General features: G+C 40.2%; 1 protein-coding gene across 1 annotated transcript; it reads right to left on the bottom strand.

The window, feature by feature from the left end:
* Positions 1–69: 69 nt before the first annotated feature.
* slc16a12b (solute carrier family 16 member 12b) lies at positions 70–13107 on the bottom strand. The gene is made up of 6 exons (XM_079293643.1): positions 12594–13107; positions 6837–7006; positions 6208–6510; positions 5784–6135; positions 2138–2397; positions 70–1462 (listed from the first exon to the last, which is right to left on the bottom strand). Exons 1-6 carry the CDS (start codon positions 12704–12706, stop codon positions 1185–1187), a joined length of 1476 nt encoding a protein of 491 aa, XP_079149769.1. The 5' UTR covers positions 12707–13107; the 3' UTR covers positions 70–1184.
* Positions 13108–13819: the final 712 nt, after the last annotated feature.

Below are 13819 nucleotides of genomic sequence, written 5' to 3'. Positions count from 1 at the left end.
GTGCATTTTGTTTTTATTATAAGTATAATATTAATCGTTGCCCAGCACTAATATAATAAATATGTAAATATTATATTGTGGTCCCATCATCACTGAATCAGAGACACCAAGACGTGCTAAGCTAAAGACGTGCTAAGCTAAGTAGCACATTTCGAGGTCAGGATAAACATTGACAGCTGTTTCTCTGATGACCTCGTTCAGACTCCAGATGTTCGACTCTCATGTGGAACAGTTTGAGGCGCGTGAAGGAGTCAGACTATTGATGAGTCGGTCTTGAGTTATTGGGTTGAGTCCTCTATAGATCAGTGACTGAACACCTAGAACGCTCAGCTGGAAAGTCTCGTCTTCTCAGAAGAGAGAACCAACATGTTTAATCATTCATTCTTTATTTTACTGAACTGGACTGAAGATCTAAAGAAACACCAATTAAAAAATCAATTGCAGATATCAAGATCAATACAATGATACGTTTGGAAAGGAGGGTTTTAATTATTGTTAATGTCGCAGACTGCTTCTCTTGTAACTTAATATTCAGCTCTTCTGGTTTTGATCTTAATTTCACAATAAAGAACCATTCATTCAGTTTTTATTTGATTAGCACGGCACCATAAAGTCTTCCATAGTCCAGAGCTCTCTGGTTATTTCTGTTACTGAAGTTAAAATGTCTCATGTTTGACCTGCGTCTTCAGTATCTCTCGTCTTTAAGCACCAACATCACAGTTCATGAAGAATCATCAAATGTAAAATGTCCGTCACAGTTTCACATGAATCATTTACAGTCAAAGAGGCGAAAGAGTTCGAGTACATATTCACATTAACATATTCGGATTGTGAATTTTCGACCCAGTTTTCTTCAACAATCAATGAAACATGAACTTTCAGTCTTTGATATTCAGTGATTCGACACATTTCTGTTTGGCCTCAAACTAACTTTAAAGTCTCTTATTGCGTGTTCGAGTTCCACTAAAGCGTCTTTGCTCTGCGGAGTCCATCCGGTCCCACTGTAGCTCCACCAGAGCGCAAACATGCTTTTATTTGGGTCATTTCACGTTTTCTGTTTCCTGTTTCCTGTTTTCTGTCCGTTTGTTGGCGTTAGCATCTTCGCCTCTGTTCGTCCAGGTGTCCTTTAAAAGTCAGGTGACAGGAAGTGTGTCACAGTGTGGATTCTAGTCCTCAGCAGACTATCAATAAATCCACTTCGCCAGCCAATCACGGCCCTTCATCACGTCTACGCTGTCGATACTCTGATTGGTCGTTTCCTCTGCGCGAGGCTCGACCGACAGCCTCCGCTGAAGCAGTCCGATTGGTCGGACAGACTGGCGTTTAGCGGCGGGAGTTAGCATCAGGCGGCGGCAGTGGCGGATCCCGGTGATGGCGGAGAGGATGACGGCGCTGGACAGCAGAGAGACACCACTGAGGAAGAAGGTCGGCGAGTAGCTTCCTGTGACGTCGACCAGCCAACCTGCAGCAAGAGTACGTTTTATTATTTATTCAACTGTACCATAAGTATGTTTGATTATTATGTATTATTCATCTCCATCATAACTTTAAATGTAACTTCATCCCCAGGTCTTAAAAAGTGGGGGAGGGGCTGAGAGATGAAACCACGCCCACTTCCTTACATTTATCATTTATCATTATTATTATCATAGTTTATTATATTATCACAGTTTATTATATTATACTGTATTATGTTGTTATTGTTTATTATACTATCGTAGCTTATTTTATTGTTTAATTAAATTAAATGTTTTAATTTATTATACTATATTGATCCCTTTAAGGGGGAAATTTGTCTCTGCATTTGACCCATCCCTGTATATAGGGAGCAGTGGGCTGCCAATGACAGGCTCCCAGGGATATTATTATATTGTTATCGTTTAAACGACCCAACGCTGTAGTATACCATATAATATCACTGAAATAATGAGTACTTGACCTGTTATGATACTTCTCTACCTTTACTTTCGTAGAACTTTAATCTGAACACCCCTAAACCTAAACACATTGTCTTTAACATATATCATTCAAAGTGTATTTCCTGTAATTGTGTCCGTTGTCTCCAGCTAACGAGGACAAAAGCAGCTGATTGTTACACAATGAGTCACAAAACTCAAATCAAACATCAACTCCTCACCTCCGATCGGCGGGCTGATGAGGTAGGGGATGGCGTGGAGGAAGTAGACCACGCCCAGCGCCGAGGACAGGTACGGAGATCCCACCACGTCCGCCGTCACCACGGGGATCAGCGCCACGTAGGCGCCGTCGAAGTAACCGTAGAGGACGGCGAAGGGTACGAGGAGCGAGAAGGACCGGAGCAACGGCGTGAAGAGACAACAGAGACCCTCCATCGCCACCGCCAAGACGTAGGACGCCAGACGGTACGGCTTCAGACACCTGGGACACCGAGACGCAGCATTATACTTTAACAAACTTTAACATTCTTCAACATACTTTAACACACTTTAACACATACTTTAACATACTTTAACATATACTTTAACACACTTTAACATACTTTAACATACACTTTAACATACTTTAACATATACTTTAACACACTTTAACATATACTTTAACATACTTTAACATATACTTTAACATACTTTAACATATACTTTAACACACTTTAACATACTTTAACATATACTTTAACAAACTTTAACACACTTTAACATAAACTTTAACATACTTTAACATATACTTTAACACACTTTAACATACTTTAACATACTTTAATATACTTTAATATACTTTAACACACTTTAACATACTTTAATATACTTCCAACATACTTTAACATACTTTAACATACTTTAATATACTTTAACATAATTTAACATACTTTAACATACTTTAACATATACTTTAACATACTTCAACACACGTTAACACACGTTAACATACTTTAACACATACTTTACCATACGTTAACATACATTAACATACTTTAACACACTTTACCATACTTTAACATATACTTCAACATACTTTAACACACTTTAACACATACTTTAACATACTTTAACATATACTTTAACACACTTTAACATATACTTTAACATACTTTAACATATACTTTAACACACTTTAACATACTTTAACATATACTTTAACACACTTTAACATACTTTAACATATACTTTAACAAACTTTAACACACTTTAACATAAACTTTAACATACTTTAACATATACTTTAACATACTTTAACATACTTTAATATACTTCTAACATACTTTAATATACTTTAACACACTTTAACATACTTTAATATACTTCTAACATACTTTAACATACTTTAATATACTTTAACACACTTTAACATACTTTAACATACTTTAATATACTTTAACATAATTTAACATACTTTAACATACTTTAACATACTTTAACATATACTTTAACATACGTTAACATACTTTAACACACGTTAACATACGTTAACATACTTTAACACATACTTTACCATACGTTAACATACATTAACATACTTTAACACACTTTACCATACTTTAACATATACTTTAACATACTTTAACACATTTTAACATACACTTTAACATACTTTAATAAACTTTAACATACTTTAACATACTTTAACATACACTTTAACATACTTTAATATACTTTAACACACTTTAACATACTTTAATATACTTCTAACATACTTTAATATACTTTAACACACTTTAACATACTTTAACATACTTTAATATACTTTAACATACTTTAACATATACTTTAACAAACTTTAACACACTTTAACATAAACTTTAACATACTTTAACATATACTTTAACACACTTTAACATACTTTAATATACTTCTAACATACTTTAACATACTTTAATATACTTTAACACACTTTAACATACTTTAATATACTTCTAACATACTTTAATATACTTTAACACACTTTAACATACTTTAACATACTTTAATATACTTTAACATAATTTAACATACTTTAACATACTTTAACATACTTTAACATATACTTTAACATATACTTTAACATACGTTAACATACTTTAACACACGTTAACATACGTTAACATACTTTAACACATACTTTACCATACGTTAACATACATTAACATACTTTAACACACTTTACCATACTTTAACATACTTTAACACATTTTAACATACACTTTAACATACTTTAATAAACTTTAACATACTTTAACATACTTTAACATACACTTTAACATACTTTAATATACTTTAACACACTTTACCATACTTTAACACACTTTAATGTACGTTAACATACTTTAAAACACTTTAACATACACTTGAACATACTTTAACATACTTTGATATACTTTAACATATACTTTAACACACTTTAACATATACTTTAACACACTTTAACATACTTCAACACACTTTAACATATACTCTAATATACTTTAATATACTTCTAACATACTTTAACATACTTTAATATACTTTAACATACTTTAATATACTTTAACATGTACTTCTAACATACTTTAACACACTTTAACATACTTTAACATACTTTAACGTACTTTAACATATACTTTAACACACTTTAACATACTTTAACATACTTTAACGTACTTTAACGTATTTTAACATACTTTAAAACACTTTAACATACTTTAATATGTACTTTAACACACTTTAACAGACTTTAATATACTTTAACATACACTTTAACACACTTTAACATACTTTAACATACTTTAACACACTTTAACATACTTTAACGTATTTTAACACACTTTAATGTACGTTAACATACTTTAAAACACTTTAACATACTTTAATATGTACTTTAACATACTTTAACAGACTTTAATATACTTTAACATGCTTTAATATACTTTAACATACACTTTAACATACTTTAATATACTTTAACACGCTTTAACTTATACTTCTAACATACTTTAACACATTTTAAAACACTTTAACATACTTTAACGTATTTTAACATACTTTAACACACTTTAATATACTTTAACATACTTTAACATATACTTTCACGCACTTTAACACACTTTAACATACTTTAACATATACTTTAACACACTTTAACATACTTTAATATACTTCTAACATACTTTAACATACTTTAATATACTTTAACACACTTTAACATACTTTAACATACTTTAATATACTTCTAACATACTTTAACATACTTCAATATACTTTAACATACACTTTAACATACTTTAATAAACTTTAACATAATTTAACATACTTTAACATACTTTAACATAATTTAACATACTTTAACATACTTTAACATACTAACATATACTTTAACATACTTTAACATACTTTAACATATACTTTAACATACGTTAACACACTTTAACACACGTTAACATACGTTAACATACTTTAACACATACTTTACCATACGTTAACATACATTCACATACTTTAACACACTTTACCATACTTTAACATATACTTTAACATACTTTAACACATTTTAACATACACTTTAACATACTTTAATATACTTTAACATACTTTAACATACACTTTAACATACTTTAACATACTTTAATATACTTCTAACATACTTTAACATACTTCAATATACTTTAACATACACTTTAACATACTTTAATAAACTTTAACATAATTTAACATACTTTAACATACTTTCACGCACTTTAACACACTTTAACATACTTTTATATACTCTAAACTCTCTGAAACATTAATACTCTAAACTGTTTGTACAAAGTGAGGACATTTATAGAAATGGACATGAGACTCTGGGGGTCTTACCTCCGGTCCGTCAGCCAGCCAAAGGTGATGTTCCCCACGATGTCGAGGACACCCAGGATGGACATGAGGAAGGCGGCCTGCTGGTGGCGGACCCCGACACTCAGAGCGTACGGCACCAGGTAGACGAAGGGGAGGCTGCAGCCGCTGGCCAGGAACAGGAAGGACGCGGCCAGGCCCAGGAAGTCCGGCAGCAGCAGGAAGGGGTACTCCTTAATGGACAGGAAGCAGGAGCTGAAGCACCGCCTCCTCGGCAGCTGAGGGGCGGGGTTTCCCGCCATCAGCGGCAGGGGCACCGACGGCTCTTTGGGGAGTGTGACGGCGAGCTCGGCGTCCTTTGACGAGACGAGACCACCTGCATCAGGAGACACAGAGGTTTATAACAAACCAGACTCATGGAGACACATTGTCCAGCACTGGTCCTCACCAAGTTTCTCATCCCCCACTGACTCCGCCTCCTCTCCCTCCTCCCCCTCCCCCTCCCCCTCCCGCAGTCTGATTGGTCGGAGCAGCGCCCCGCAGACGCACAGGTTAGCGACGAAGGCGCTGAGGACGAGCAGCGCTCCTCTCCACGAGTACAACTCGATGAGCATCTGCACCGCCGGTGCCAGAACCAAGGTCCCGATCCCGCTGCCCGACATGGCGATACCGAACGCCAGCGCCCTCCGGTGGTGGAAGTAACAGCCCACCATGGCGATAGCCGGGGTGTAACAGAGGGCGAAGCCCAGACCTGGAGACGGAGGACAGTTTAGAAGTTGAGAGACTTTATGATAAGGGAAGACGTTTGTAGAAAGGAGGAACATTTTTGGCACATTGAACAATTGAGGACATTACTGGGAAGTAAAGACAAACTACCCAAAGTCAGGACATTTAACAAACATGGAAACTATTCTGTAAAGTGAGGACATCTTTCAACGTGAGGACATTTGTTGGAAGATAAAAACAATATGGAAAGTGACCTCAGACCTGGAGAGTGAGGACACTCTGAATTGTGAGGTCATTTAATGTGAAGTGAGGACATTTTTGGACAGGTGAGGATATTATTAGTGTGAGGACCTGTCAGGACTCCCAACGTGAGGTAGAGGAGCTCCAGACTGGTGGTGAAGGAGCTGAGGAGGAGTCCAACGGAGGACAGGAGTCCACCGAGCATCACGGCCACCCGGCAGGTCGCAGCGTAGTCGGCTCCAAAATGAGCCTGAAACTCCACGAAGAAGATGGAGATGCACCTGCAGACAGGAAGTGACATCATCGACCAATCAGTGAGGAGCGATGGTCAGCACTGAGTCAGCAGCACACAGGTGTCAGGTGTGTGTGAGTGTTATGTAACAGTGACACGTCTCCTGTTGTCTGTTATGTAACTGGACACCAGTCCAAACTGGTCTGACTGAGTAATGTGGAGCCACGTTGATCAGTAACACGTTTCCTCAGTTATTCATCAGCTTCTTCTTCTCTCCTTCAATAATGAACCGTCACCTCAGGAACACCTTGAACCCGTGGTCACAGTGTTCATGTATGTGCACTTTTACTTCAAAACGTGATGTTAGTGATTTAAAGAGCAGCTGTTGGTTTGAAACGTGTCAAACGTGTCGTCTCTCTGAGGCTGTTTGTTCAGGTGTCAGTCTCACACACACTCTCACACACACACTCACACACACACACTCACACTCTGTCTCTCTCTCTGTCTCTCTCTCTCTCTGTCTCTCTCTCTCTCTGTCTCTCTCTCTCTCTCTGAGTGGAAGGAGGTGTGCGGAGCTGCAGGAGCGATAATTAACGACTTTTCAACATTTTTCTTCACTGGCTAATGTTGGGAATGATAGTGTAATGTTGGGTATGATAGTGTAATGTTGGGTATGATAGTGTAATGTTGGGTATGATAGTGTAGTGTTGGGTATGATAGTGTAGTGTTGGGTATGATAGTGTAGTGTTGGGTATGATAGTGTAGTGTTGGGTATGATAGTGTAATGTTGGGTATGATAGTGTAGTGTTGGGTATGATAGTGTAATGTTGGGTATGATAGTGTAATGTTGGGTATGATAGTGTAGTGTTGGGTATGATAGTGTAGTGTTGGGTATGATAGTGTAATGTTGGGTATGATAGTGTAGTGTTGGGTATGATAGTGTAATGTTGGGTATGATAGTGTAATGTTGGGTATGATAGTGTAGTGTTGGGTATGATAGTGTAGTGTTGGGTATGATAGTGTAGTGTTGGGTATGATAGTGTAATGTTGGGTATGATAGTGTAATGTTGGGTATGATAGTGTAGTGTTGGGTATGATAGTGTAGTGTTGGGTATGATAGTGTAATGTTGGGTATGATAGTGTAATGTTGGGTATGATAGTGTAGTGTTGGGTATGATAGTGTAATGTTGGGTATGATAGTGTAGTGTTGGGTATGATAGTGTAATGTTGGGTATGATAGTGTAGTGTTGGGTATGATAGTGTAATGTTGGGTATGATAGTGTAATGTTGGGTATGATAGTGTAGTGTTGGGTATGATAGTGTAGTGTTGGGTATGATAGTGTAATGTTGGGTATGATAGTGTAGTGTTGGGTATGATAGTGTAGTGTTGGGTATGATAGTGTAATGTTGGGTATGATAGTGTAATGTTGGGTATGATAGTGTAGTGTTGGGTATGATAGTGTAGTGTTGGGTATGATAGTGTAGTGTTGGCTATGATAGTGTAATGTTGGGTATGATAGTGTAGTGTTGGGTATGATAGTGTAATGTTGGGTATGATAGTGTAGTGTTGGGTATGATAGTGTAATGTTGGGTATGATAGTGTAATGTTGGGTATGATAGTGTAATGATGGGTATGATAGTGTAGTGTTGGGTATGATAGTGTAGTGTTGGGTATGATAGTGTAATGATGGGTATGATAGTGTAATGTTGGGTATGATAGTGTAGTGTTGGGTATGATAGTGTAGTGTTGGGTATGATAGTGTAGTGTTGGGTATGATAGTGTAGTGTTGGGTATGATAGTGTAGTGTTGGGTATGATAGTGTAGTGTTGGGTATGATAGTGTAGTGTTGGGTATGATAGTGTAATGTTGGGTATGATAGTGTAATGTTGGGTATGATAGTGTAATGTTGGGTATGATAGTGTAATGTTGGGTATGATAGTGTAGTGTTGGGTATGATAGTGTAATGTTGGGTATGATAGTGTAGTGTTGGGTATGATAGTGTAATGTTGGGTATGATAGTGTAATGTTGGGTATGATAGTGTAATGTTGGGTATGATAGTGTAATGTTGGGTATGATAGTGTAGTGTTGGGTATGATAGTGTAATGTTGGGTATGATAGTGTAGTGTTGGGTATGATAGTGTAATGATGGGTATGATAGTGTAGTGTTGGGTATGATAGTGTAATGTTGGGTATGATAGTGTAGTGTTGGGTATGATAGTGTAATGTTGGGTATGATAGTGTAGTGTTGGGTATGATAGTGTAATGTTGGGTATGATAGTGTAGTGTTGGGTATGATAGTGTAGTGTTGGGTATGATAGTGTAATGTTGGGTATGATAGTGTAATGTTGGGTATGATAGTGTAGTGTTGGGTATGATAGTGTAGTGTTGGGTATGATAGTGTAGTGTTGGGTATGATAGTGTAATGTTGGGTATGATAGTGTAATGTTGGGTATGATAGTGTAATGTTGGGTATGATAGTGTAGTGTTGGGTATGATAGTGTAATGTTGGGTATGATAGTGTAGTGTTGGGTATGATAGTGTAGTGTTGGGTATGATAGTGTAATGTTGGGTATGATAGTGTAATGTTGGGTATGATAGTGTAGTGTTGGGTATGATAGTGTAGTGTTGGGTATGATAGTGTAATGTTGGGTATGATAGTGTAATGTTGGGTATGATAGTGTAATGTTGGGTATGATAGTGTAATGTTGGGTATGATAGTGTAGTGTTGGGTATGATAGTGTAATGTTGGGTATGATAGTGTAATGTTGGGTATGATAGTGTAGTGTTGGGTATGATAGTGTGATGTTGGGTATGATAGTGTAATGTTGGGTATGATAGTGTAATGTTGGGTATGATAGTGTAGTGTTGGGTATGATAGTGTAGTGTTGGGTATGATAGTGTAATGTTGGGGATGATAGTGTAATGTTGGGTATGATAGTGTAGTGTTGGGTATGATAGTGTAGTGTTGGGTATGATAGTGTAATGTTGGGTATGATAGTGTAATGTTGGGTATGATAGTGTAATGTTGGGTATGATAGTGTAATGTTGGGTATGATAGTGTAGTGTTGGGTATGATAGTGTAGTGGGGTGTATGACAGTGTAATGTTGGGGATGATAGTTTAGTGTTGGGTATGATAGTGTAGTGTTGGGTATGATAGTGTAATGATGGGTATGATAGTGTAATGTTGGGTATGATAGTGTAGTAGGGTGTATGATAGTGTAATGTTGGGTATGATAGTGTAGTGTTGGGTATGATAGTGTAGTGAGGTGTATGATAGTGTAGTGTTGGGTATGATAGTGTAGTGGGGTGTGCAGGGTTCACGGGGTTTTTTTGCGTACTTTTATCTGTTTTTTTGGGTCTTTTTGAGCGGAGTGCAGCCGGGCAGCAGGTGCTGTCGGCGTGCTAAACGCTAGCATGCGCCTGACGGAGCTAACCAGGGAACACGGCGTGAAGATCCCGCCGCTGTTCGGGTGTTGGGTGGAGGAGATCAGCCTGGGAGTGGGTGAGGTTGTCGGCCACAGCCACGTGAAGTCCGCAGCGCGGATGAACAGCGCTGTGGTCATCTTTCTGGACAGCATAGAAACTGCGGAAGTGGTGTTGATGAACGGGATCTCCATCGGTGAGCACTTCCTGCCCACGTATGCTCTCGCCTCACCGGAGGTGAAAGTCACTGTGTCCAACGTGCCGCCATTCATAAAGAGCGATGCCATCATCAAAGAGCTGTCCAAACATGGGAAGGTGGTGTCTCCGGTTAGGAGGGTGTCCTCTGGATTTCAGTCTCCGCTGTTGCAGCACGTGGTGTCTCACAGGAGACATGTCTTCATGATCCCCAGCAACAGGAGCAGAGTGGTTAACCTCAGCTTCAAGATCACTGTGGGCGACTTTGACTACGTCATCTTTGCAAAGACAAACAATTTTAAATGTTACAGCTGTGGGAGAGAAGGACATCTGAGCAGAGCTTGTCCTGGGGACACGGCTCAAACAAAGACCAGAACCAGAGAGGTACTGAGGACAGAGGGGACAAGCAGGACGGACAAGAGGGAACAAGTGGAGCACAGGAGGCGAGGGTGGAGGAGACGGGTGGGGCTCAGGTGGTGAGGGTGGAGGTGACGGGTGGGGTACAAGAGGTGAGGGTGCAGGAGACGGGTGGGGTACAGGAGGTGAGAGAAGAGAGGACAAGTGGGGGACAAGAGGTGAGGAAGGACGGGGCAAGTGAGGTCCAGCAGGTGAGGGAGAGTACTGGAGGACAGGTGGAGGCAGGTAGGGAGGTGGCCATGGAAGCAGACGAGGAGCAGCTCAAGGCCCCTCAGCTGAAGAGGAAACAGAGAGGAGACAGAGGAAGCTCACAGGCCAAGAAAGTGGCAACTACAGAAAGTGGAGGAGCAGCCGAGTGTGAGTCCAGGCCGGAAGAGGACCCTGAGTCCGGTTGGGAGGACTCTGAGTCCAGTCAGGAGGAGAACTCTGCTGTAAACAGTGAGCCCTCTACACACGGTGCTGGCAGCTCTCGGGGCTCTGGAGGCTACAGCGTGGAGGAGATCAAGGAGTTTCTGAGGAGGAGTAAGAACGTGAGAGGAGTCAGAGTGGAGGACTACCTCTCTGACAAGGAGAAGCTCTCCAGCTCTGCCAGGTCTCACATGAGGAGCAAGGACAGAGGAGGTCTCACGAAGCAGGAAGGATACAGACTAAAGAAAATAGTTCACAAAGTGAACAAAGAACTGGACAAAGAGGGCGCTAAGTGAGAGTCAGATCTCAGCCTGCAGACAATTAAAGACACGGTTATGTTTGTTGGACCTGATTTGTTAAACCGGTTTAAATGATAACGTATCGTGTTGTTCAGAAAATAATTCGGTTTGTTTTGAGTAACAGTAGAACTCTGTAAATGGAACTTAACACAAACTAATAAAGATATATTAAACCTCTGTCTCTCTCTCTCTCTCTCTCACTCACACAGACAGGTCAATCAGTTGATTATTTTTGTCTGTGTCACTTTGCAAACAATATTCAGCAGTTATAATCTAGAAGAGTAGATAATATATATTATAAATATGATATATATAATATGATATATATAATATATATAATATTTTCATTATTACAGTTCTGAATAAACAAATGAATGACTTTGTTTTTGATGAAGTGAAGGAATTTAAAACATGTTGTTGATCATCAGCTGTAAGACAACCTGTGTGTGTGTGTGTGTGTGTGTGTGAATGCTTTTATTGTGGAACTCTTGAAACAGGAAGCTGTTCCTGTAAATCTAAGCTTCCAGGTTCTTAAAGTGTTCTTCTGTTGCTCAGAGGATCTTTGTCTGTTAGAACGTCTCGAACATCTGATATTAAAGAACGTCTGTCAGTGAAGAACACGCTCTTCAGACTGTAAACTGAATGCAGTTGAAGTGGAGACGTGTTTTTAATTACAGAGGAATGTTCTCCAATGTGTTTTTATGTTTCAGTCGAGGATCAAGTTTCTAAAAACAAGAACCTGTTGAGACACGTTCAGTTTTAAAGAACATTTCAGAGATTCAATGAAACATAAACAACAAACATCAAAAGCAAAAAAAACACATTCATGGAAATACAATTAAACTTTCTAAACTCTTTGTGTGTGTGTGTGTGTGTGTGTGTGTGTGTCACCTCGTCACTGCCCGTGTGCAGACCGTCACCATGAAGCAGCAGCCTACGATCACCCAGCCCCATCCTCCGTCCAGAGGCTCCACCGCACCGCTCCGCCGCTTCCCATCAGCCATTGCTGCAGCTGTGAGCTGGTCTCTGGTCCTGGTCCTGGTCTTGAGTCCTGACCCTGAGGCGTCTGGCTCCAGAGACTAACCCTCAGTCCTGGTCTGCTTCTCTCCTTCAGAAGTTGATTCACACACCAGTGGATTTAAAGAAGTGGATCTGGATGTGGGTCCTGCAGGTCTCCAGGTGGACTCAGGACTCAGTCCTCCTCCCAGGAGAGGAGCCCAGCCGGGTGGAGCTGAGCAGCAGTGAAGAACGAGTAGAGAACAAACGTCCTCTTCTGTGTGAGACTCCGGTTAAAAAGCCTCTGGGGTCAATCAGTTCCAGCTGACCTTTAATCATTAACCGGGAGGTGACGAGATGCTCTTCTGCCCTTAAATCCTCTGGAGTCCTCAAACCAAGCGCTCCCTCCTCCACAGCATCAACAACACGTGTGGCTGAGACAGGGAGCGCTTCATTCTCCTCTGACCCCTCCCTGCTGAGGGGGGAGGGGTCAGAGGAGGAGAGGTGTCGGCTGTCAGAAAAGAGGCGCGCCCACAAAGATCCTCCAGGAGTCATGGACCACATTCCAGAGTGGTTATTTATGTCCTCAGAGGCCAGGACCAGGGTCATACAGGACCAGGAGCAAACAGGACCAGGACCAGGGTCAAACAGGACCAGGAGCAAACAGGACCAGGACCATGGTCATACAGGACCAGGAGCAAACAGGACCAGGACCAGGGTCAAACAGGACCAGGAGCAAACAGGACCAGGACCAGGGTCATACAGGACCAGGAGCAAACAGGACCAGGAGCAAACAGGACCAGGACCAGGGTCATACAGGACCAGGAGCAAACAGGACCAGGACCAGGGTCAAACAGGACCAGGAGCAAACAGGACCAGGACCAGGGTCATACAGGACCAGGAGCAAACAGGACCAGGACCAGGGTCATACAGGACCAGGAGCAAACAGGACCAGGAGCAAACAGGACCAGGACCAGGAGCAAACAGGACCTGGAGCAAACAGGACCAGGACCATGGTCATACAGGACCAGGAGCAAACAGGACCAGGACCAGGGTCAAACAGGACCAGGAGCAAACAGGACCAGGACCAGGGTCATACAGGACCAGGAGCAAACAGGACC

Source organism: Melanostigma gelatinosum (assembly GCF_949748355.1).
Source record: "Melanostigma gelatinosum genome assembly, chromosome: 21".
Lineage (NCBI taxonomy): Eukaryota > Metazoa > Chordata > Actinopteri > Perciformes > Zoarcidae > Melanostigma > Melanostigma gelatinosum.
The sequence above is the reverse complement of the archived record's forward strand: the minus strand, read 5'-3'. Positions and strand labels throughout refer to the sequence as shown.